The 27,395-nt window shown below is 34.9% G+C and overlaps 1 protein-coding gene across 1 annotated transcript in view; it reads left to right on the forward strand.

Annotated features, from left to right (window-relative positions):
• The window catches only part of LOC132544506 (ADAMTS-like protein 4), a 148,874-nt gene that overhangs the window by 85,937 nt on the left and 35,542 nt on the right, over positions 1–27,395 (forward strand). Inside the window, exons 8-9 of the mRNA XM_060208109.1 lie at positions 12,011–12,183; positions 20,016–20,592. Coding sequence (XP_060064092.1) covers positions 12,011–12,183; positions 20,016–20,592 — 750 coding nt within the window. The remainder of the gene's footprint in view (positions 1–12,010; positions 12,184–20,015; positions 20,593–27,395) is intronic.

The raw sequence follows: 27,395 nt of genomic DNA on the forward strand, positions 1-27,395 counted from the left end.
CTTTCCTTTTAACAACTCTTTTCTGTCCCATTGACAGTTCTTTCCCATTGAAAACTCTTTCCCGTACCATTGATAATCCTTTCCTGTACCTTCGAAAGCCCTTTTTCTCTCCCATTGACTGTCTCATTGACTTCTCTTTCCTTTGCAGTTCTGGTGTTGCTTTCATATAAGTCCCTTGATAACTCAATATCTGATCCCTTGAACCCCTACAATGCCAATCGTGTGATATTGGTCCTGTAAAAAGTCCCTTGCCTGACTTAAGGGGGAAGTGGGGGATGATGAATGAATCCCTTTTCTCTCCAGGACAGTTTTATATCAAATAGATAATTACAAGATAAATTAGTTTTACTTTCCTTTTTATAGATGGATTGCAGCATACGATAGCAGTGTAATGAAGCACTGGCTGTATCTGATACCCAGAGTCTGCTGACGTTAACACTATTAAGCTGTAAGGCAGATTGTTGGTTCTCTGGTGTTTTAAGTAGTGATTTCATTTGTTATTTCCTGTATGTCACTAAAATAGCATTGCACTAGAGTATGTTTAAAGCCAAACCTTCCCAACATTGGCAAGAATGACATCTGGTCGGCCTGAAGTTTGACTCATCTTCCGAAACTTTAAGTCTTATTTTAAGATCCCCTGAACTTTACAGATGACTTTGATGTTGTTAGTGGCCTGTTTCTGTGATGATATTGAGAAAGACTAGGTACAATCCATCACTTGAACTTAGAAATGTCATGCCAATTACAAATAAATTATAAATCATCATGTCCATATAGTGCCTGGCATCATGTGTTTGACAGCTTTGTATAACAAATCCTGAATGGATTTGTGTCGAATATGCATTGTTTCCCGTACAGATTTGATCTTTTGTTTTGTATGTTTTTTTAATTTTCATCATCCATTTCTGTTGAATTCTAATACTGTAACATTGGTCTTGTTAGTACAGACAATATGGCTATCACTTCTGTACCATTTTGGATTTCAGGATTAAAGTTATTGTAGCATTTCCTCAGAATATACCACACAGAATATTAAACATTCTACACAAATATCTGTAGAACCTTGTTAAGGGACATCTTTTATTGTGGACAGAAGAGGAGGTGAAGAACAAAATGACCAGCAGGCAGTTCAATTGAATGGTTTTAATGAACATCAAACAAATTTATAACAAGTTTTGTACATGCAGCTTGTATAGAAGTATAGGAAAACCATACCCATACTGAGTATTCATCTTGAATATCAGGTTCAAAAACTCTTATCCTAACATCTTGTACAGTGCTTTACAAAGCTTTCTTCAATTTCATGCTCATGCATGTCTGTTCCTGCTGGGTTTTCATTTTGCTTTATGACTTATTTATATTATAGTCAAGATCTCAGAGTCAATAACAATGGGATCAAAAGTCAAGATCTCAGAGTCAGAAACAATGGGATCAAAAGTCAAGATCCCCGAGTCAGGAACAATGGGATCAAAAGTCAAGATCTCAGAGTCAGGAACAATGGGATCAAAAGTCAAGATCTCAGAGTCAGTAACAATGGGATCAAAAGTCAAGATCTCAGAGTCAGTAACAATGGGATCAAAAGTCAAGATCCCCGAGTCAGGAACAATGGGATCAAAAGTCAAGATCCCCGAGTCAGGAACAATGGGATCAAAAGTCAAGATCTCAGAGTCAGTAACAATGGGATCAAAAGTCAAGATCTCAGAGTCAGGAACAATGGGATCAAAAGTCAAGATCCCTGAGTCAGGAACAATGGGATCAAAAGTCAAGATCTCAGAGTCAGTAACAATGGGATCAAAAGTCAAGATCCCTGAGTCAGGAACAATGGGATCAAAAGTCAAGATCTCAGAGTCAAAAACAATGAGATCAAAAGTCAAGATCCCCGAGTCAGGAACAATGGGATCAAAAGTCAAGATCTCAGAGTCAATAACAATGGGATCAAAAGTCAGGTCCTAGAGTCAGAAACAATGGGATCAAAAGTCAAGATCCCCGAGTCAGGAACAATGGGATCAAAAGTCAAGATCTCAGAGTCAGGAACAATGGGATCAAAAGTCAAGATCCCCGAGTCAGGAACAATGGGATCAAAAGTCAAGATCTCAGAGTCAATAACAATGGGATCAAAAGTCAAGATCCCCGAGTCAGGAACAATGGGATCAAAAGGCAAGATCTCAGAGTCAGGAACAATGGGATCAAAAGTCAAGATCTCAGAGTCAGGAACAATGGGATCACAAGTCAGGATCTCAGACTCGGGAACAATGGGATCAAAAGTCAAGATCTCAGAGTCAGGAACAATGGGATCAAAAGTCAAGATCTCAGAGTCAGTAACAATGGGATCAAAAGTCAAGATCTCAGAGTCAGGAACAATGGGATCAAAAGTCAAGATCTCAGAGTCAGGAACAATGGGATCAAAAGTCAAGATCTCAGAGTCAGGAACAATGGGATCAAAAGTCAAGATCTCAGAGTCAGTAACAATGGGATCAAAAGTCAAGATCTCAGAGTCAGGAACAATGGGATCAAAAGTCAAGATCTCAGAGTCAGTAACAATGGGATCAAAAGTCAAGATCTCAGTCAGGAACAATGGGATCAAAAGTCAAGATCCCCGAGTCAGGAACAATGGGATCAAAAGTCAAGATCTCAGAGTCAGTAACAATGGGATCAAAAGTCAGGATCTCAGAGTCAGAAACAATGGGATCAAAAGTCAAGATCTCAGAGTCAGAAACAATGGGATCAAAAGTCAGGATCTCAGAGTCAATAACAATGGGATCAAAAGTCAAGATCTCAGAGTCAAAAACAATGAGATCAAAAGTCAAGATCCCCGAGTCAGGAACAATGGGATCAAAAGTCAAGATCCCCGAGTCAGGAACAATGGGATCAAAAGTCAAGATCTCAGAGTCAAAAACAATGAGATCAAAAGTCAAGATCCCCGAGTCAGGAACAATGGGATCAAAAGTCAAGATCTCAGAGTCAGTAACAATGGGATCACAAGTCAGGATCTCAGAGTCGGGAACAATGGGATCAAAAGTCATGATCTCAGAGTCAGAGACAATGGGATCAAAAGTCAAGATCCCCGAGTCAGAGACAATGGGATCACAAGTCATGATCTCAGAGTCAGAGACAATGGGATCACAAGTCAGGATCTCAGAGTCGGGAACAATGGGATCAAAAGTCAAGATCCCCGAGTCAGGAACAATGGGATCAAAAGTCAAGATCTCAGAGTCAGGAACAATGGGATCAAAAGTCAAGATCTCAGGGTCAGGAACAATGGGATCAAAAGTCAAGATCTCAGAGTCAGGAACAATGGGATCAAAAGTCAAGATCTCAGAGTCAGTAACAATGGGATCAAAAGTCAAGATCTCAGAGTCAGTAACAATGGGATCAAAAGTCAAGATCTCAGAGTCGGGAACAATGGGATCAAAAGTCAGGTCCTAGAGTCAGAAACAATGAGATCAATAGCCTTGATCGCAGCATCTGAAATGTTTAGTCAAAAGTGAATAGCCGAGGTCTCAATGTTAGAAAATAAAGCAACAAGTCAGTCTTCATGTCCTATCATCTATGATCATTTCTGGTTATAAGGATCAGAAATGTATGAAATTGTTGTAAGCTTGACTAACAAATTGCCCTACAAGGTAACTGTTTATTAGTTGACCTTACTTAATATTGTGAAATTGGCTTGCATTGTATTAAAGAAATGATGGTATTTTTTAACAGTTGATATAGAACTATTAAAGACAACCAATATTTTGTTGTAACAACCGTCCTTTGACCACATCCTTCCTCCCTATACCTTGTACCCAGCTACCATGATATGCTCTATTTTGAAGGTGATAAAACTCTCACCCAAAGTTTATTTTCCACTTGCCTGTACCTTAGAAGTGATAACAGGGTAGTTAGCATCATGTATTGGTTGTTAAGCATGTCATACTGTAATGAGAGTAAAATTGAGTAGGTTTACTTTGATACAAGGATACTGAATCAGGAATCCAAGGCTTCCAGACTGTAGTGTTGTAACTATGGAGCAATGATATCTCCAATGGGATGTTAATTCTCTAAAGGTAGTCATCTTTATCTTGTTCAAGTCTTCGGTAATCCCACCCTTCTGACATGTTTTTGGACTTGCTGGTATTTCTATAATTTTTGTACCTGATAATGACTTAATTCATCACAATTAGCTACCTGATATTAAGTCCCAGTATTTACAAATATAAAGGCTCAACCAAATTGAAGGAATCACCTGGAAGACCACTACACAAATAACTTGTTTTTCAACTCAAAATACTCCTAATTTCACTTTATTGTTGAAAAAAAAAATTGAAGTGCAATGAAACCCAGAAAATATTACAGATAACAATTAAAATATGAAACTAATTAACAGTGTCTTCTTCATCACCACCACACACCATGATCAGAGCTGCCAACTCACTTGGTTTCGTCAGGTCAACCCGACAATGATCATATCATGACTGTTTAAATCATGAAAAATTCTGGCATCACCTGATACTATTTTTGATCAGTGTTTAAAAGTCTCAAATTTAAAAGTTTCAAATTCAAACTTTGGATTTAACATAGTCAAAATAATGTTCAAACATAACATGAAATATCTCCTAATGCAATGAATATATACAATAGGATTTACTTTAAGTTGCTTTACCAGGTGCCCGTATGAAACACCCAACCTGTCACCCTGAATTGGAAGGCCATGACCCAATATTATTTGACAAGGGGTTGGAGACATTGCAGAATGTAATGTCACACTGCCAACTATAGAAATGTAGACAGTGACCATATGACATGAACTATCCAAAGAGATGAGTAGATTTGATAATGTCTATAGCTACACAGTTGATAGACCCACCATCTTGATTTCTTAGGCCCTACCTTTTATTTGCCATCTTTCATTTATCGTTGTGGTACCACTATGTACATAAGTCATATTTAACCAATTGGTTGAGCTTTGTAATAATTAATTGAAGTCCAATTATATTACTAGTTTGCTTCTTATGGTGAAAACACTATCAACGACTGATTGAAAACCTGTTTGTACATATTTCCAGTACATATTATGTTATTTCTGTTTTGTTTTTTTGGCAAAAGTAGGTTTTGAAAAATGTATATAAGATATTGTTGTAATGAATAATATCAGCAAATAAGACTAGACAACAATGTACAGGCAAATCAATGAAGACAGATATGGTAATTTTTAGTGATCTAGATGATAGATGTGTATCTCCAGACATCAGTACTCAACACCTACCAGACGGTATGAACTCTTTGTAATATAGCGACAATCTTTAAATTGTCCTGTTCTATGTTATACTTCATGTAGACACTTTCATAATGAGCATATTAGGTTTCATAATTGTAAGCAATTCTACAAAACTCCATCTCACCTATCTTGTAACATATCAAGTCTGAAAAAATTAATCTGTCATAATTATGCATTGAGAAAAAAAATTAAGTATATGTAATTAGGTCACCAAAGCTCTTTTGTAAGTTGTAGGTGTTCTTACGTAGTGTAAGATTGGATTATTCAATAAGGATGATGAAATATATATACTCCTACACATTTCTCTACACCGCATGTTTAATATTTCTCTGCATATTACATACCTGAATATACATCTTCTGATAGACAGGTCGTTGATTTTTGTGTATTAGAACAGAGTCCTTGAAATGGTACCTTAGAATGGACAGGTCTGAGAATTGACGTGTCATTAGATATGTGTCTGAAAATGGACATTTTAATGGACATGAGTCTTACAATTGACAGGTCAATGAATGTGTCTTAATATTGATAGTTCGTTGATTATGTGTGAGAATTGACAGGTCATTGATTATGTATCTGAGAATTGGCAGGTCATTGAATTGTGTCTGAGAGTTAACAGGTTGTTGAATATTGTCTTAAAAGTAATATTTTAATGGATAAGAACTTGTCTAAGAATTGACAGGTCATTGAATATTTGTCTTAGAATTGACAGGTGTTTGAATGTGTGTCTTAGAATTGACAGGTGTTTGAATGTGTATAATAGAACATACAAGTAGTTGAATATGTGTCTTAGAACATAGGGTCAATAAATTTGTGTCTTGGAATTGATGGGTCCTTGAATATGTGTCTTAGAATTGCCAGGTTATTGAATGTGTTTAAGAATGGACAGATCATTGAATGTGTTTAAGAATGGACAGATCATTGAATGTGTGTTTAAGAATGGACAGATCATTGAATGTGTGTTTAAGAATGGACAGATCATTGAATGTGTGTTTTTGAACAGGTTTTAAAACAGGCAAGTCATTAAATATGTGTTTTAGAATGGACAGCTAGGTCACTTAATGTGTGTTTTTGAACAGGTTTTAAAACAGACAGGTGGGTGAATATGTTTTAGAATGACACTTTATTGAAGATCTCTCTTAGATCGTTATGATTTGATATATGTATGTGTACTGGAATTGACCAGATTGTTTTATCCAGTGTCAACAATCCTAGATCAGATCAAAGTTGAATGTATGAGCTAATTTTTGTTCGACTGTGAATGTACATTTGTATAGGAAAGTACAGGTAGACACTGTTTATGTACATATAAACATCTAATTAGCATGCAGCATGGTTGATTGTTCAGGGATGGGGGTAATTTGATTGTATTACCTGTGCTTTTAGATCACTTGTTGATAAGAGAGGCTGTATGCACCTGTAGAAGTGGGAGGGGCACACATCATTGTTATCCTATTAGGTTGGAAACACAAGTGGAGTAGGTTAGTGTGGTATTCTGGTTTATTTGAGTTAAGAACTTGGCAGGCATTAAATATGATGCAACAGGTATGAGGTAGAGATCTATTTATCTATTGTCCAAGTTTATAACAACACTGTCTGGAAACAGACACATACATCTTAGTATACAGGTTGATCGAAAAATGTTGGATGTCGGAACTCAACAACACTCATGTCTTATCAGATTTGTCAAAAATGATAGATAGAATGAAAATCTTGTCATCAGTTAAAGGGTTTGTTCAGCAACACTCTCTGTAAATATCCTGTCAAAAGGATCTACGCCATTGTTTTAGAATGTCTTGCTTGAAGATCAACACTCACTCAGACAGCAGACTCTCTGGATATCTTATGCTTTTTTTTTTACATTTCTTAAAAAATTCCTACAGAAAGATTTGAAAATGTTGTTTGAAAATATTGAATTTATTTGCCAAATACTCTGAATCTGATTATATACATCCCATGTAAAAAAAAGACAAATAAATGAAAACTATTGTAGAAAATTTCATGTTTAGATAGACCTTTTGGCTTCCTGCAGACTATCAGAAATGTCTCAATAAGACTGCGATAGCACTGCCTGTAAATATCATTGCAGAAAACTCCCAATACTATAACAAACATATGAAATCGTCTTGCTGTTCTGAAATGTTTTGTCAGCAAAACAATACTAATAGTATTTCTGTCTGATAACATCTTCAGCTGTAAGCTCAGTCTGAGGTTGAGCATGAACAAATGTTGCTAAAAATTCCTTTACTGAACCAGTTGCAATAAACAGTTAGAACCAGAAGTTGCTAAGAATTGGATGAAACCAAGATTTATTTTTTTGTATAGTACATATCCATATATAACCGAAGTAGTTTTCTGCTTGTGTGGTAATTTACGTAGATATATACATATCAAAAAAAAAATTCCCAGCTACCTAAAACATTCTTGAAATTGACAGGAGTTGTATGGGCATTTTTTCATCAACCTGAGAAAATATGACCCACATTAATTGAAATCACCCACATGCAAATCCCAGTTAAATTCACAGTAAGTAGGATCATGTGTGTGATAACTTTTGGTGTCTATGATTGGATTTGAAGGACCTACCTACGTACTATCATTAAAAGGCCATTTCTCTTGCCTGTAAAATTAGGCCAGTTTGCATGGCCTATGAAAACAGCAAGCTAATATGAAGGAGTTTCCACATTGATTATGAAACACAAAAAGGTCAAAGAAGTGAATCATAGGTGATATTGGAATAATTTTTGTGATTTTTGGTGTTTGATCTCGTCAGGGTGTTAAATGTTAGGCGTGCCATATCTGAATCACTGACCACATGACCACAGCAAGATCCGAGATTGGACTTGGATGTTTTTACATGTTTAGATATCTCAATTTTACAGGTGAATCATTTTCCCTCTAATTTTCCTTAAATATTAACCCACTAGAAGCTCATCAGAAGGTTGATTGTTCATTGTTCAAGTTGCCCTGCATTTGTTTTCCATCGTTGGTCCATCAGTGCTTCCATTCATTGGTCATCAATCCTTTAAACAATTATTGTTTTTGCTACAGGCGACTGCTGTGGATTTTTACAATTGAAGTTTATCCCTATTTCTGGGAAAATATTTTATTGTTATTTCTAAAATTTAATGTACAGCTGGTAATACCTTTATTCCTCAGTTGTACTCCTTGGATTTTGGGACTGATGAGAAAGGTGAAAATAGGAGATAAATTGGCCATCTTGGTTTTGACAAATATTATTATTGCTATTTCTGTAGGGGAGTTTGCAAATTTGATATAAGAGCAAAAACAGAGGAAAGAAGAGAAGGAAAAAATATCAAACTTTTAAAGAACAAACAATGGTAGGGGCCAACCAAGATCCTTTACCTCTGAGATCTCTTGTCCTGTTTTTGTTTGGTTGGATGTGGGAGAATTTGATGCGGCCATTGTATAACAGTCCAAAACCTTGACACATCAATTACCAAAATTTCCAACATTAAATATTGTCTGTCCAGTCAACAATCAAATTAATAAAGGCATGCTGGGAACTTTCTTTATGGAGTAATAAACATGTCAGAATCAAGTAACGTGTATATTAAAAAGTGGTGTGTGCTTTATTACATTAGATTTTAATTTTTATTGTAAATTCAAACCAAGCAATGTATCTGATTTCTGATTTTCATGTTAATCTTCTTATTCATATGGATGTTGAAAACAGACTCAAAATTCTATCAAAGAACAGAATGTGAATTACTCTATGAGCAAAATATTTTCCTCAAAAATACTTACCACCATAGAATATTGAAGTTGGTAGATAAATTGAGAGTAAATGACAAGGAGTAGATTCTGAATGGTGATAAGTTAGCACGGCCTAATGCACTTATCAAACAACTCTGATAAATATTCGACTAATCAGATTTATTTTCGCTTTAGCACCAGTTGAGAAAGTTGATATAGTGCTATAGGTTTACATAGGTTAGGAGTGTTACAATACAGTATAGAAACGCCTACTTTGAGATAGGGTTCAGAGATCTAGAACCTGTCACAACATTTGTACTGATAGCCACTCCCTTTTATATATGACTAAGTCCAACAATTCCTCACAGAGGTATTTATTTCTCAAATTTGATTCGAGTTGATGTTACATTGTATTAAATCTGTGTAAATAAAAACATACTGAAGTTTTGGAAATGGAATATTTTACCTGAAATCAGTCAGAAAGCATGTATATCACTTTCTTTTATATTTGCTGCAATAGTTTCTTTCACGTTTATGTTCCTGTTAAAGGATCACAGAGAAATCATGAAGAGATTATTCATTTTCCTGGAGGATTTATTTTTGGTGATTGGAGGATATTTATAATCCATAACTTCATAGCTGTAAGCACTTGTGTATAATATGCAGGTAGACTCTGGGGGGAAAATTTTTTTTAAAAATGTGAATATTTTGCCACCTAAACAATTGGCAGTTGTCAAGTGATGTTGTTTTTACAATACGTGATCAGAAAAAAATTATTACAAGATAGGTACTTATTAACTTTTCATACCTTGACTGCATTCTGTTATGGCTGTCGGAGCAGATGATGAAAGACTCTTTGGTTATCATTGGAAAATCATGGCCGTGTACAAGTCAGAATAACCCCTGGTGCTTGCTTCCTTTAATTTCCCTGGACTTGAGATGAAACTCAAGCAGATGAAATTTGGAAAGATATAGGCCCATTAATTCTTTGTATTTTATGTCTCTCTGATGGCATCGTACACAAATTTTGTTCAGTATGGGAAGACTGAGCATGAACTTAAAAGAAATGACTTGTTCATGTGTGTACTGTTCACACTTTTAAAAATTGATTCCCTCAAAAAAAAAAGATATGTGCATTATACGTGTATGTCCATAGGGGGTGTCTGCAGACTGTTTTCATAATTGCAAGAACTATTTGGACTATATTTACCGAGGAAATAAAATCTTAACAAAATAGTGATTTTTTGATAAACTATGAAAATTTGATTTCACAGCAATGCTATCTTTTGACAAAAATATTCAACATATATATTAGCATCTAGCTTTTGTATAAGTCATTATACTAATCTGTATGAAGCTGTATAAAAGTTAAAACACTTTGATTACATCAAGTCACATAAAGTGGACACGTGATATCAGTACTTAGGGCTAAGATCGTAATATCAAAGCCAGTATCATATTAACAACCTGTGAATGATGTTAATGAGTAATCTTGTTTCTGATATGCCTGATATGGATATTTAACATAAAATTGAACAACTGAGATAATGGATTATATTATAAATAGGTGCTGTTTGGTTGTGACGTACTATAATGTACAGCTGTAGGATAGGTATGCATCAATTTCCTGTGGCTAGGTAATTGAATTAATTGTAGGAGTTATAGAAAGTAGGCACTTGTATGAGAAGTGGTATAGCTTATTACTAGTGTTTCTGTGCACTGTTAAACAGCTTTTCTGACAGCCTTACTGACTAACCTACAGCTTAGTGTTAATACCACAGCACTCCTGGCTTTCCTGAAGGATCAGCTTGTTATAAACATTAATATCATCTCATAGATTAGCTTTGCCTTATTGAGTTATCTGTGATGTAGAAGACACTGAATATATAAGTGTACTGGTGTGTAGAATCTGTGATGTTTTGTGATTCTTGGATGGCTTTTGTAAACAGACATTTGATTGTGATTTAGCTGACTTGCATATACTGTAATGTAGAATCAGATCTGTGATTTGTAGAGATTTTTATCAAGTAGTTTTGATTATGTGATATTGACAACTGCCAGGTTATTTTTTTCCACTTGTATGTGAATGCACTTGTCACTACCATGATGCTCTATAGTACAAGGCTGTTGAATTTTGTTGAATGAATATTTATGGAGTGTTGAAACAGGTCATGAACATTAATTGAGCCATGTAAATGCACAAGGTGCAGAGACTGTAAAAAATTGCTATATGCTACATGACAATTTTATAAATTGACAGCTTAAGGTAATACGATCCCCATTGAGTAAATTTTCATCAGTCACAAGTGATTTATATGTGTTAGTACTTTAGACCTACTCATGTGGAGATGTTTGATGTTGAAACAACTTCTTCTAAAGAAGTGAAAGTCCTAGTGCCATGATAACTTCTCCTAAATGTGTCTGAAATGAATGTCAAGTAAAGAATTTACTGGGTTGATGGTGGAGTTGCCTTGTAAAATGGTGATTTTCATTTTCATCAGTTATTTCATGAAACACTAGCCATTGCAAGGGATTGGTTAGGTATGTAAGATAAGTCTATATGAATTGGAATCTAACAGTTCTGAAAATGGATATTTTGACATGCAGGCATGAACTAGCAAAAATCCTTGGTGACCAGTTAGTGAGATGCTTACACTGATTTCACCAGCATGTGAAATTTATATACATCATCATCTGCATATAAAAAAACCTGAATAGTTTCAGTTCTTGGTTGAAGAAAACAAAATTACATCACTATTTCAACTTAAACATGCGTTTGTAAGCATATTACATTTCCTATAAATATTTCTGATGGTGCAGTAGGCAGCATGATTATAATTCTCCTTTCATAAAGAGGTCAGAGAAAGCGTAAAATAGATATTATAATCATATGAATATTTACCTGTTATTATCATCATCATGACAACTTTTAGTGTCTGAACTCTTTTGTATGCAATTTAATTCACACCATCAAAGAATATTATTGTGATGATGTAGATTAATAATATTTTTAAAATTTTTTTTCGTCTTTAGCTCTGAAAGAAACCAATGGAAGAAACATCATAAACGGAGGCATGCGACTCAGTACTCCAGGTGAATACAGGAGCTCAGGTACAACCTTTACCTACAGTGCCTATCAAAGTCGAGGTTGTCCAGGCCAGTGTATCAGTGCCCCAGGTCCAACAGACCAGTCAGTTGATGTACAGGTAATTTTGTAATATGATACAGCATGAATATACTCACAATTAAATGATTAAAAAACAAAGGACTTTGTGAAGATCAAGGTCACATATCAGCAATTGACATGAAAGAATGACTTGAGAATAAATCTTTGTTGGAAGTGTAAGATCAGCATTGTAATGACATAAAATCAGTGTAAAAAATCTTTGTATCAATGTCCAATTAGCACATGAGTATGGTTTAGTAAATTAAGGTTTCAGAAGGGGCCAACCTTTTAAGGATCATTAATAGAACTCTCTTGAAATCAATAAACAATTGAAAGTTGCTTCTTTTTGTTTCTGCTTTATTGTAAATACTTGCATGACAATGTTTTATTGATATTGCGTAGACGAGGAAAATCCTGCACTTTAGAATTAATGGTTTCATATCACTGACTATTATTTTGGGTGGTCTATAATTAATCATTGTTGTACAGGTAGAATCATACTGATGTCTAATGTAGCTGTATAAAGGTTCATCACAGGTACTTCAGGACTGCATTAGGCCCATTCAAATCATTCACACATGATACAAGACTTTCAATGATTACAAGTTTAACGGAAACCAAGACAATGTCCTCATTTAGTAGACAAATGTCCTCACAGATGTCCCTACAGATACAGTGCTCTACCCTTAAGGATGACCAGGGTGGGTGTAATGAGGTCACTGGTCAAGCTTGTTTATTGTCACCATGACTACAAATTATGACCATTCTAGGATGTCCAAAGGGATGCTTAATCATAAAGGAATTTGGACACACTTTCAAGGTCAATTCAAGGTTATATATTAGTTAATGATTTTTGTGTTAACAAGCTTGAAATAAGATATTATGTGATGTTGGATTCCAGAAAGAAAATTAAAAAAAAAAAACAAAGACAAAATTGTTTTTTTTTTTTAGTTGAAATGATTATAAAGCCTCCCTTTTATAGTGGAGATTCTGTAATTTCAGCATTATTCATAAATCTTGCTGCAATATTGTAATAAGCTTATAGTACATATTAAGTAGTAAAGGTAATCTGTTCTCTATTTTGTTACATAAAGCATATGTATAAAGGTTCTGTGTCCCTTTTAGAAAAATGTTTCATGTATTTTGTATAACATTTTCTTCATGATTCATATAGTTTTAAGGCTGCTTTTGAAGTAAGTAAAATGACAAAATCATTTAGGGATTGCTTTTCTTTAACGTTTATATAGAACAATTATTATCCTGAAAATGTTTTTTGTGATGAAGAGTGTTAATTTTTTTCAGTTCTTGGTAGTTCGGTTCTGAGTGTTTCAAATAGAAGTTGTTGTACTGGCTGTGATTGAACTGCAAAAGAGATTATAGAATTTGTGTCAAATCCTGGTGGCTATTACAATTTTGGAAATGTTGTAGAATTTATTCAACTTTGTCTAAAGTGTTTGTAACTTGAGAAGGATGTTGTTCTTGAGATGCCACTTATTTTCACTTGACCATTCAACCTTTTGTTGGTACAGCATCTGCAAAAACTATTACAGACGTGTCAATAAGCTCAAGCTGTAGATTGTATCTTGGCAATGTATTAGATGTACTAGGTCCCCGATACAAGTTGACAGCCCTTGTGTGGCCAGACAGATACATTTTTGACTTGCCTTGATTACTATCAAAGAATTCAGGCTAACAAAATAAATTATCTACTTTTATTACATTTTGCTTGTAAAATAGAGGAATTTCATCGATTTTAGAAATTTATATCATCACTAGTAATTACATTTATTCAGTGATATAACTTTTGTAGTTTTGATCTGTCAGGGCAATGTTTTTCACTGTATTGAAATTTGCATATTTTTTCCATCTAGACACAAATGAAGTTCGGGTTGAAAAGTTAGTTTTCCATCCAATCTTTACTGTGTATATTTCATGGTTTCTCCAATTTGGTATATATAACAGTTTTGTTATCAATTCATACCTGATAACAGTATGAAATGTTACAACAACCAACATTCAAAATGGCATTATATTATTGTCAAGCATAACATCAAACTATCACAGAATAACTTCAGACTATCACAGCATAACTTCAAACTATCACAGCAGAACTTCAGACTATCACAGCATAACTTCAGACTATCACAGCATAACTTCAAACTATCACAGCAGAACTTCAGACTATCACATCATAACTTCAAACTATCACAGCATAACTTCAAATTATCACAGCATAACTACAGACTATCACATCATAACTTCAGACTATCAAACATCAAAGATTGCACTTGTACATATAGCCTAAACAATTTTAAATGCTAGTTTTTTTTTGTTTTTTTGTTTTTTGAACTTCAAACTATCAAACATCTTTGATAAGCCTAAACAATTTTAAATGCTAGTTTTTTTTTGTTTTTTTTTTTGCTTTGATAAGCTTTTTTCTATCTGTGTTTTTCATTTAAAATGTAATGAAAATGAAATTGATTAATTTATAATCTTTCACTTATGTGGTAGAAATAATTATATTTGTCACTCGTGTGAAATATAGATATTCTGTAATACTCATGAAATACATATGATATTAAATGGGAAGCAATTAAATACTTATTTTTACTCATTAGCAACTGAATGCCAGTAGATGCAGGCATGTGTTTATCTTATTACATATTTTTGTTCATGTTGTTTATTGAATGTCTTAACAAAAGTGCTTTTCTCAGCTCTGGCACTTTATGGTAAACTTTTTGAAAATGAGACGAACGAAAAATCACTGAAAACAAATATCTTACAGTCTAAATCATACAAATCTATTCAAATGGAATATTCTGTCTTCAAATATGTTGTTCTTGGTCTTAGTCAAAACTCCTTAACTTTTGATAATATTGTGAACTGATATGTCGCAAGATATCCTGTTTATGATATTACATTGCGGTCTGCATGAATTGAAAACTTAAAATTGAAATTAAGAAATTGTATGTTTTTCACATGATATTGTACTTATCATAGCTTAATATGCCACTTAAATGATAAGAAATGTGATCAGCATGAAGTCCCTATATGATATTGCTGGTTATGTTCCTTCCATTGATATACCACACATACCTTCCAATTAGTCCAACCGGAATCATGATGATACTAAAACACAAGATATTTGCACTATCAATGAATTCATTCATCATTGTTTGAATAGGTTGGCTGTATAATGATGGCCATTACACTGTGGTGAGCTATTGAAATTGACCTACATGCATGGTTGATTGTCCATCTGGGAAGAATTTTTCCAAAGGCTATTTCTTGAGAAATAGTGAAGGGATCTTTCTTAAATTTTATTTGTGGGTTCCCCTTGGTCCTCAGTAGTGACTTTTGTTTTGGGACTGATCAGAAAAACAAAATGGCTAACTAGTAGCCATTTTTGATTTTGACTATGAAAGTTTGTTATCACTATGGTTTGGAAATGCTGGATGGTCTTTCTAAAACTTCATATATAGGTTCCTGTTGATCCCTAGTTTTACCCATTTGACTTTGGGACTGATTAGATAAACAAAATGGCCGGCATGGTCGCCATCTTGGATTTCAGCTATGAAAGTTTATTATCACTATGCGTTGAGGATAGATTTTGCGCCTTTTGTAGGTAACCTTTGGTCCGTGTTTGTACACTTTTGATTTTGGGATTGATTAGAAAAAGAAAAAATGGCTGACAGGGTACCATCTTGGATTTGACAGTTAAAAATTATTAATACTAATTCTTCAGTGAAAATTTGAAGTTTCATATGATTAAGAGCAGAAATAGAAGAAAGAGAGAAAAAATGGCCCCACTTCTAAAGAACAAATAAAGATCAAATGATGGTGGGTGGCAAGACCCCTCTGGGATCCCTTGTTTAGTGTTTTCTAATGGAGTTGTATAGGATGTGGTAGCTGGCTGTCTAAGCTGGTAAAGTACCATGAAGTTAACCATTATACTTAAATCTTGTACAATCAAAACATCAAAAGCAGGAAGTTAACGTTTTTGTGGTGTTGAGAGCCCCGCCCTGTTCACTCCTTTTCTATAATTTTTACATGAGATAAACTCTATATTTTTGGTGGGAAAAGGGTGTTGCTGATTGTGAGTTAAATCTACTGTCCCAGTGTATGTATTTGGCTTACTACGTACTATAAACCAACAAATGATTAAAAGAATACAGTTTCATGGTTTTAGGACATCTATTTGTTATTTTGAAGAAATGTTATTCATGATGCATGTAGTTCAGGTGAGTGTAAGTCCTGTGTCCTGTAATGGTGAGAACTACTTACCTGTAGACAGAATAGTGAAAAGTAAACACAATTAGCTGATCCACAGCTGTGTTCAACTTGTCATTGTCGGCCATTAGACTTAAACTTTCACATCTCTACTTCTATAACACACCTGAACCACTCACACAGCTGTGGTACACATGTCATTGTCTACCATTAGACTATTTCGTCATCTCTGTCTCTATAACACATCTGAACCACTTGACCAACAATGAACAAAATGAAAATTATTAATCACTGACCACCAATGACAATAACTATAAATGATTGACCACCAGTGACAATAAGTATAAATGATTGACCACCAGTGACCATAGTTATTGATGATGGACCACCAGAGACAATAAGTATAAATGATTGACCACCAGTGACCATAGTTATCAATGATTGACCACCAGTGACCATAGTTATTGATGATTGACCACCTGTGACCATAGTTATTGATGATTGACCATCTGTGACCATAGTTATTAATGATTGACCACCAATGACAATAAGTATTAATGATTGACCACCAGTGACCATAGTTATTGATGATTGACCACCTGTGACCATAGTTATTAATGATTGACCACCAATGACAATAAGTATAAATGATTGACCACCAGTGACCATAGTTATTGATGATTGACCACCTGTGACCATAGTTATTAATGACTGACCACCAATGACAATAAGTATAAATGATTGACCACCAGTGACCATAGTTATTGGTGATTGACCACCAGGACCATCCTTATTAATGATTGACCACCAATGACCGTTGTTATTGATGATTGACCACCAATGACCATCGTAATTAATGATTGACCACCAATGACCATCGTTATTAATGATTGACCACCAATGACCATCGTTATTAATGATTGACCACCAATGACCATCGTTATTAATGATTGACCACCAATGACCATCGTTATTAATGATTGACCACCAATGACCATCGTTATTAATGATTGACCACCAATGACCATCGTTATTAATGACTGACCACCAATGACCATCGTTATTAATAATTGACCACCAATGACCATCGTTATTAATGATTGACTACCAATGACCATCGTTATTAATAATTGACCACCAATGACCATAGTTATTAATGATTGACCACCAATGACCATCGTTATTAATGATTGACCACCAATGACCATCGTTATTAATGATTGACAGCCAATGACCATCATATTTAATGATTGACCACCAAAGACTATAGTTATTAATGGTTTACCATTTGTGACCTGTCAAAAGTTATTAAAGGTTGACCACCAATGACCAGATGAAAGTTGATATTGATTGACCACTAATGACCAGACAGGAAGTCCTGAATGACTAACTGCCATTGACCACATAGTTAGTTACATATATATGGTGGACCACTGATTATTACATCATTAATGTATCTACCCACACCTTCGGTCTATAATAATTCCACTTTCTCCTCTGATTTATACCCACTGTTACTAGATTTTGGTTGATTGCCAAGGAGATGATAAAAATGGAAGTGGGTTGTGAAGATAGACACCAGTCTTGTTGAATGTCCCTACAATTTAACGATCACATTTCTGTGTTGTATTCATGATATAAATATCAAATTCCAAAAAACTTTTTTTACCTTTTTAATAAGAGCTGATGGAAAATATGGTCCAATTCATTTGATATGTTGCAGACCTTACAATTTGTACCATTACTTATATTGGTAGACATGGAGATCTGAAAGTTTGTACCGATACTAAGGTGACTGAATTTTTTACTCGTCAAAACTTTAGTTTGAAACAAATTATATAGGTTAAAGCTTGAGTCTTAAGTTGAAGGGAAATAACCCCATGTGTGAATCTTGTGAAAAAAATTACCTTCTGATGTTGCAAGAACTTTCAATTTCATTATCTTGCACTGCAGGTGCTTGGTGGAGATAAAAATAGACAGAAAATGTACACCTATCTTGCCATCATTAACACTTAAAATAAACAACATATATCATTAACTCTAGAAATAAAAACCAGATATTGTTGTGGAACATTCTCTCATCCCTGTCAAACTTACTTGTAAAAAATTACAAAGATTGAGTATTTGTAACATGCTCTGAAGCTGCTGATTTCACACTTTAGGAACAAAAGAAAATTTCTTAAAGACTTACTTGTAGAATAATGATGACTTAGCTATAGTATGTTATATAGAACATTGTTAAACACTTTGTAACAATAAAGTGTAAAATAAAAACATTTATTTTCTACAATCATCTAAGTTAAACAGTTACTCAACAGTTCCGTTTAGTTATAGCATACACTATTTAGTAAAAGATAATATTGGACTAATGCAGTACCTATGGCATAATGATGGTTAAACAGATTTGTATCAGTAACAGACTGTAAAGACTATATATGTTTTTTATAAGGTGTGTCAGAAGTAACAGGTTTTCTTTAAGATAAGTATGTCTGAACTTGCAGACAGGTGGTCTGTAAGACAGGTGTGTCTGAAGTAAGAGTCAGGTGGTCTGTAAGACAGGTGTGTCTGAAGTTATAGTCAGGTGGTCTTTAAGGCAGATGTGTCTAAAGTTACAGTAAGGTGGTCTGTAAGACAAGTGTGTCTGAAGTTACATTCACGTGGTCTGTAAGGCAGGTGTGTTTGAAGAAACAGACAGTTGATCTCAAGGGAGATGTGTCTGAAGTTAAAGACAGGTGTGTCTGAAGTTAAAGACAGGTGTGTCTGAAGTAATAGACAGTTGGTCTCAAGGAAAATGTGTCTGAAGTTAAAAAACAGATGGTCTGTAAGGCAAGTGTGTCTGAAGTAACAAACAGATGGTCTCTGAGATAGGCATTTCTGAAGTTACAAGCAATCTAATGTAAGGAAGTTACAGATTGGTGGTCTCTAAGGCAGGACTGTCTATTTAACAGACAGGTGGTCTCTAAGGCAGGACTGTCTATTTAACAGACAGGTGGTCTCTAAGGCAGGACTGTCTATTTAACAGACAGGTGGTCTCTAAGGCAGGACTGTCTATTTAACAGACAGGTGGTCTCTAAGGCAGGACTGTCTATTTAACAGACAGATGGTCTCATTGACAGGTCTGTGTATATCAGGTATAGATAGGTTGTCTCAAGTTAGGTTTACCATCTATAGTTGGTGTGTAAGACAGATTTTCTTCTTCTAACTCTTGAACCATTTAACAGATGCTGAAATAAACATCACATACAGACACCATTCATTACACTGTAATTAAGTCACTTTGATCTTCAGCAAAAGGTCGCCATTTCTAAGCAAATATTTTGCATGTATTTCATACAATGCTTTGAAGAAAAATTGACCTAATTCTTGAGGCAAGTCACCTGACTTCAGGTTAAGGTCAGATTCTAAAAATTCTACTGTTACAGATATATATATATTGTTGTACTATTATGAAGCAGAGTTGATCAAAATGAAATAAGGTTATGGTCAAAGTTCAAGTTTAAATGCAAAGGTCAAATAGTGAAATATGGAAGGCAAGGAGTAAATATCTGCACTGGTAAATATTTGTAGATAGCAGAAATATGTTTCTGGCATGGAACGAGAAACAACTTTCTTGTTTTGACTAAATATGTTGTGTTTTTTCAGCTCCTGTATTATCGATGGAACCCAGGAATTAAGTACCAGTTCACTATTCCCTCTCATTTAATGGACAAGTACCTTGCAGCCATTAACAATAAGGGTACCAATCGTAGAAAACAACACAGTGGTCACCATAGAAACCAAAGTAACCATGGCAACCAGAGAAACATTAGGGTCCTGGAGAATCCTGTTTACCGAGCAAACCATGACACTTCTGGAAATCAGAATCTTGCCTTGGAAACAAGCAATGGCCGGGCCAAAGGGACCAACCCTAGAAGTGACAATAATCCAGTGCAGACCAGAGATAGGTCTTACCAGTTCAATCAATATGGTCCAGATTACCATAGGACTCCAGTAACTAGTGGTCAGTTTGACCCCTTTGACCCTGCTTATCGACAGCAGTTGTCACAGACAGTGGGTCAACAATCAGGCAACTACCAACCAAGAAATGGTTGGGCCTATGTTGGTGACACTATCAGTAATGAGGTTGTTCCCAAACTTTCTGCCCAGAATATTCCTGACAGTGTGAACTACTACTGGAGGATAGCTGGCTTCACTAACTGTACCGAACCCTGTGGCAAAGGTAAGTAGACAGTTACAGTACAGCTTCACTAACTGTACTGAACCCTGTGGCAAAGGTAAGTAGACATTTTGAGTTCAGTTTCACTTACTCTACTCAACCCTGATGTGTTAGCTTAACATTTTAAGATCAATTTCTTTACTCCCAGAGATCAATTTTGATAGAATATTTAAGTGCACATATTTTGCAGGTAGAAGTTTTTTTTTACCATTTTTAGCCATCAAAGGGACATGCACACTTAACGTAGGTGCACACATTACGCTGGTTATCACAGTATTACTGTGATAACTCAAGGTTTTTCCACGGTCCTGCCAATTTTGAGATAATGAGGTTCTACTGTATTTAATGTCATCAGAAAAGATAAGATGAACTCTCCTTTCCTGTGCTGTCAAGCCAATATTCTTCCTGTTGTGGCCCTTGTCCAAGCCCCCTTTGACATTTGTGATATCCTTTACAATGAGTGTTCAGGATGTCAGTGTAGGAAACATAAACAATAACAATACATTAACTCAGTCATCATTCTGTATCTAACAGAGCTTCAAATCTGTGACGACAGGTCCTCATCATCAGTCACAATTCAAACTGCCTCCAGTTTATATATGAAGTGAGGAGGGGCAAGCTTCTGTCTAACCATGACCACCAACAAATATCACCACGGTGATGTGTCATGTTTCCAGAGAAACATGTGACAGGCTTGGTCACCTTAAGGTCAGACTTTCACTGGAACATGTGTTACTGCTATGACCTGAGTTGTGAGGGTTGTCACCTTTAGGGTGTATTTTTCTAAATTTACATGAACACAATAGACTTGGTGGTGAATATTTACGATTGCCATTATATGTTAAGTAGGAGGCAGACTTGTATAGTGATTTGTTAAACCATTATCAGTGTCATTTTGTGTTAATCACCCATGGTGGTCCAGGAACAGTATACATACGTGGACAGGAAATATGTCTACTGATTTGGATCCGTTAACTATATAGTCAAATCTAGACTTCTAAACTTTAAATCTTGACAAACTTTATTGAAGTCAATCTGTCTATATGATACTGAGGTGCCTATATACATTGTATCAAATCTTGTTTAGAAGCTCTTTAGAATGTCTTGTAATACAAACTTTTATCGTTAAACAGTATTTCTACAAAATCCTCATATTCGTTACACTTATCTGATGTATAATAACAACTATGGAGACCATGAGATGTGTATCCAGTTCAATTACTGGCATGATATTTGAGGACTTTTCATGGTAGGGGGAGGTAAAAAATATATTGCAAATAAAACATAATGCTTATTGTATTAAATCAACATCTCATATTACAGAGAAAGCCTTCAGTGATAAAGTGTAGTATCACAAACACAGACTAGTGATAAAGTGTAGTAGTATCACAAACACAGTCTAGTGATAAAGTGAAGTATCACAAACACAGTCTAGTGATAAAGTGAAGTATCACAAACACAGTCTAGTGATAAAGTGTAGTAGTATCACAAACACAGTCTAGTGATAAACTGTAGTAGTATCACAAACACAGTCTCGTGATAAAGTGAAGTATCACAAACACAGTCTAGTGATAAAGTGTAGTAGTATCACAAACACAGTCTAGTGATAAAGTGAAGTATCACAAACACAGTCTAGTGATAAAGTGAAGTATCACAAACACAGTCTAGTGATAAAGTGAAGTATCACAAACACAGTCTAGTGATAAAGTGTAGTAGTATCACAAACACAGTCTAGTGATAAACTGTAGTAGTATCACAAACACAGTCTCGTGATAAAGTGAAGTATCACAAACACAGTCAAGTGATAAAGTGTAGTAGTATCACAAACACAGTCTAGTGATAAAGTGTAGTATCACAAACACAGTCTAGTGATAAAGTGAAGTATCACAAACACAGTCTAGTGATAAAGTGAAGTATCACAAACACAGTCTAGTGATAAAGTGTAGTAGTATCACAAACACAGTCTAGTGATAAACTGTAGTAGTATCACAAACACAGTCTCGTGATAAAGTGTAGTATCACAAACACAGTCTAGTGATAAAGTGTAGTAGTATCACAAACACAGTCTAGTGATCTTAGTATCACAAACAGTCTTCGTGATAAAGTGAAGTATCACAAACACAGTCTAGTGATAAAGTGTAGTAGTATCACAAACACAGTCTAGTGATAAAGTGTAGTAGTATCACAAACACAGTCTAGTGATAAAGTGTAGTATCACAAACACAGTCTAGTGATAAAGTGTAGTAGTATCACAAACACAGTCTAGTGATAAAGTGTAGTAGTATCACAAACACAGTCTAGTGATAAAGTGAAGTATCACAAACACAGTCAAGTGATAAAGTGTAGTAGTATCACAAACACAGTCTAGTGATAAAGTGAAGTATCACAAACACAGTCTAGTGATAAAGTGTAGTAGTATCACAAACACAGTCTAGTGATAAAGTGAAGTATCACAAACACAGTCAAGTGATAAAGTGTAGTAGTATGATAAAGTGTAGTAGTATCACAAACACAGTCTAGTGATAAAGTGAAGTATCACAAACACAGTTTAGTGATAAAGTGTAGTGACCTATCACAAACACAGTTAGTGATAAAGTGTAGTAGTATCACAAACACAGTCTAGTGATAAAGTGAAGTATCACAAACACAGTCAAGTGATAAAGTGAAGTAGTATCACAAACACAGTCTAGTGATAAAGTGAAGTATCACAAACACAGTCTAGTGATAAAGTGAAGTATCACAAACACAGTCTAGTGATAAAGTGTAGTAATATCACAAACACAGTCTAGTGATAAAGTGTAGTAGTATCACAAACACAGTCTAGTGATAAAGTGAAGTATCACAAACACAGTCTAGTGATAAAGTGTAGTAGTATCACAAACACAGTCTAGTGATAAAGTGTAGTAATATCACAAACACAGTCTAGTGATAAAGTGTAGTAGTATCACAAACACAGTCTCGTGATAAAGTGAAGTATCACAAACACAGTCTAGTGATAAAGTGTAGTAGTATCACAAACACAGTCTAGTGATAAAGTGAAGTATCACAAACACAGTCTAGTGATAAAGTGTAGTAGTATCACAAACACAGTCAAGTGATAAAGTGTAGTAGTATCACAAACACAGTCTAGTGATAAAGTGAAGTATCACAAACACAGTCTAGTGATAAAGTGTAGTAGTATCACAAACACAGTCTAGTGATAAAGTGTAGTAATATCACAAACACAGTCTAGTGATAAAGTGTAGTAGTATCACAAACACAGTCTCGTGATAAAGTGAAGTATCACAAACACAGTCTAGTGATAAAGTGTAGAAGTATCACAAACACAGTCTAGTGAATAAGTGAAGTATCAAGTGATAAAGTGTAGCAGTATCACAAACACAGTCTAGTGATAAAGTGAAGTATCACAAACACAGTCTAGTGATAAAGTGAAGTATCACAAACACAGTCTAGCAAAATTATGTGTATAGAAGTTCAAGTATTGATTGCGAATGAGTATAATGTATTGATAACAATAGGGAATGAAATATCAGCGGTGGATATAAAAAAACAATAGATTAAAGAAAACTTTTCTTAACAACACCATAGAAAGCATGTGGATTTAATCATTATGTTACTTTATTTATAAAATCTCAAATCCTACAAAAAACTCAGGCATGTCAGAAATTTGTCCAAAGGAATATTACAGATTTGTGACAACAATCCCATATCCTGGAGACATTGTTCACATGGAAAAGGGAAAAAATAGTTTTGTGACGTGCCAAACAAGCATTTGGATATGTCAGTGATTGGGTTTGAAATGTCTGTAGTTTCACTTAAGTTGATGTATCCACGACATGTTTAAAGCATATTTCACAGTTGTTCTCTATATATCAGCTATATTTGAACCAAACTGTAGATATCTGAAAAGCATTTTGTTGAAAGATGAAAAGAATTTTTTCCTATATATTGCCCAGTGCCTTATAATAAACCAGCCATTTGCCTTCATATTGAAAGGGGGCGGGAAATGTGCAAATGCAAGCTCATTTTTATCTGCTTAATTGTTTCAACATTATTTCATCTTTGTATAAAGCAGATTAAAACCTTTTTAGAAATGAAGAAAAAATACCGGAAATTCAAGCGATCTGCCAATGTGTTTCCTAGTCAGATGGAATTAACACCATTCCCCTAATTTACTAACAACCCTCTTGGATTTGCATTTTTTGTATATTTGTCTGGCAGTCACTGTAAGTTGAATCATACCAAACAGAAATAAATATATCTCCATGTTTTACTGCCAATAAGGATAATAACAAATTTCCTCCACCTTGAGGTATTGATAATAGATTTGAACAATGATTCCTAAACCGTTCAACTACAGCCTTCTGTGAGTTTACTGATACATCTTACTCGGCTATTTGTTCAGGACATTAGGACATGATAACTACAACATATGTAAAGCCCCCACCCCCCCACCCCCACCCCGTCCCCTCTTATGGAAGTAAAAAAAAAAAGCATATTTCGAAGTAGTATATTTCCTGATTTGAATTGCTGAAAATTTATTCATGAACAAGGAAATTTCACTTTGCTTAATGCCAAATCCAGAGTGTGAAGTTGAAAACTTTGATTTGTGCTAGGCCAACATACCGGTATATGTATAGCAATACGAGACGAGGCCACAGTAACATCCAGAAGTATAAAGAGAAATATCCTTGCTTAATCATCACCCATTGATCATTAAAGGTAAATTTGTTTCTGGTAAAGTGTAGTGTTATGATTTTATCAATGAAACTATGGAGTTCTGTGACCATAGGCAGATACAAAGACCATGTCTGTGTTTACATGGGAGAACTGAAATGTTGAAATTAAGTCGCCAACAAATGTCCAATGTAAGCATGGACAATGGAGTGGTTTTGGACACATTAGGCCAAAAATGTAAATTATACACTATAGTTAAATGAGGCACGCTTGTTTACCTGTGCGTTACCTGTACTTAGTTGTAATCAGTGGGGAGATACTGTCTGTTATGATAATCTGATAGAGACTAGCACCAGTCTCTAGATGCTGTTGTCTGGTTCAGAATGAATAAGTGGTCTTAATAACATCAGATCCACATGTTGGAGGTCCATACACTTTACACATATCAACAGATATCTAAGTACATAAGTAATGACCAGACCAACTGAGAGTATTTATAACAGAATTGGGCTTAAACAAGTTCTAAGGAATACACAATATCAGAAGACAGGTTTAACAAGAGAACTGTGACGTCAAATATGAAATCAATGCTTTGTAATTCTAAGTTGTCTACATTTATTGAATTGATACCTCTGTGCTAAGTAGTGTTAAAGGTTTGATTTGTTAACAGTGTTCAACAGTGTTCAACATATTTCTTTGGCGTTGATGGTGCATTGTTAAAAAGGTGAGAAAAATAGGGGACACATCTTTATTATCTGTGATAGAGGACTTCACAGATAATGTGAAGTTATGGTCATTAAATATTGAAATTTCCATATGCACTAAGTATCACTTACATTGATTATGGTCAGGGTATATGCATGAGACTGTTTTAAGATAGTCTGCGACTTCATTTCTGCCACCTCACTGGCACTTTTACTTAATTATGTGTCGCCCTGCTGATCATAGTTCAGAATGGACCAGGAGTTAGTTAGGGCTACACAGTTGTTACCAAGGGACCAACCATCAGATTGAATTACATCATTCACCTATTTTCATGGCCCTGACGTGTCAGTATTAGAGTGTGGAACAGTGGGACCACATTCAAGTCAAAATTAATTGTTGTTATGGTGCTTGTCACAACTGGATGTTCATTACATTTCTTGTATTGAAGATAATTAATCAAATATAATTGATAAATATTTGAATCATACTCACAGATGGACAGAACTTTTATGAATGATGAGGTATGTGTTCTTTTTAAAGTCATTTTAACTTTCATCGCACAAATGGTCTTTATTTTTGTAAATTCCTTATTAAGTTTTTTCTGCTTGAAAAGTTTAGGGGGAAAATGTTCAATGATATTTCTTTAAAAGGTATAGACCTTTAGGCCTAATAACATGATTTAAAAGAAGTGACTAAATTTTAAATCTGATCTTTTCTTTCTGAACAACAATTTCTTTGAAATAGCTCCCTTGGCATTGCTTCAGTTTTGTCCTTTAGTTAAGCATTCACCGAGAAAAGCTTTGGGTTATGTCCCCTGGTTCCCAAGGCATAACAGAATATTTAAAACTTAAGATACTACTCTGTGCTTAATGTTCAGCACTATGGTAGTGTAACGGCTTGTTTGCCTATTGTCAGTATAATGTGAATGGAGTGTCTTGTGGAAATTCCTACAGTGTAGTAGTGCTATAAAGTCAGTTTCATTTCTGTACTCTCAGAAAGAGGCTTACATGAACATATCAAACATGGCAGCCTCCCACAAACACATGCACTCATCTTGTATACAGTAGGTCATCCTGAAAGAACATTAACTGTTTGTAGGGCATTAGGCAATCAGAGAAAAATAAGCTTTCCAAGCATTTTTTTATTTATTTATTTTTAACTTATTCCTTGCTTCGTATTGAGTTATCTCCCTTTATTCCTCACTTTGTGCAAACTTTTTTACCCTTTCTTCATCTCTTTTTGTGTAGTTATTTTTCTTTATTGCTAATCTTATTGAAATCATTTCACTGTGTCTTTCAATATAGGGTTATTTTTCTTTGTTCACCATTTTTATATCTCATAAAATAGCAGAGTATTTGTTGTGTACATCCAGAACGAAGGCCCATCGTTCGGAGAATTATCCTCAATCTCACTCTGAAGTAGAT

The sequence above is a fragment of the Ylistrum balloti genome, unplaced genomic scaffold, assembly GCF_031769215.1.
Source record: "Ylistrum balloti isolate Yb309-2 unplaced genomic scaffold, AGI_CSIRO_Ybal_v1 Utg369800, whole genome shotgun sequence".
NCBI classification, from domain to species: domain Eukaryota; kingdom Metazoa; phylum Mollusca; class Bivalvia; order Pectinida; family Pectinidae; genus Ylistrum; species Ylistrum balloti.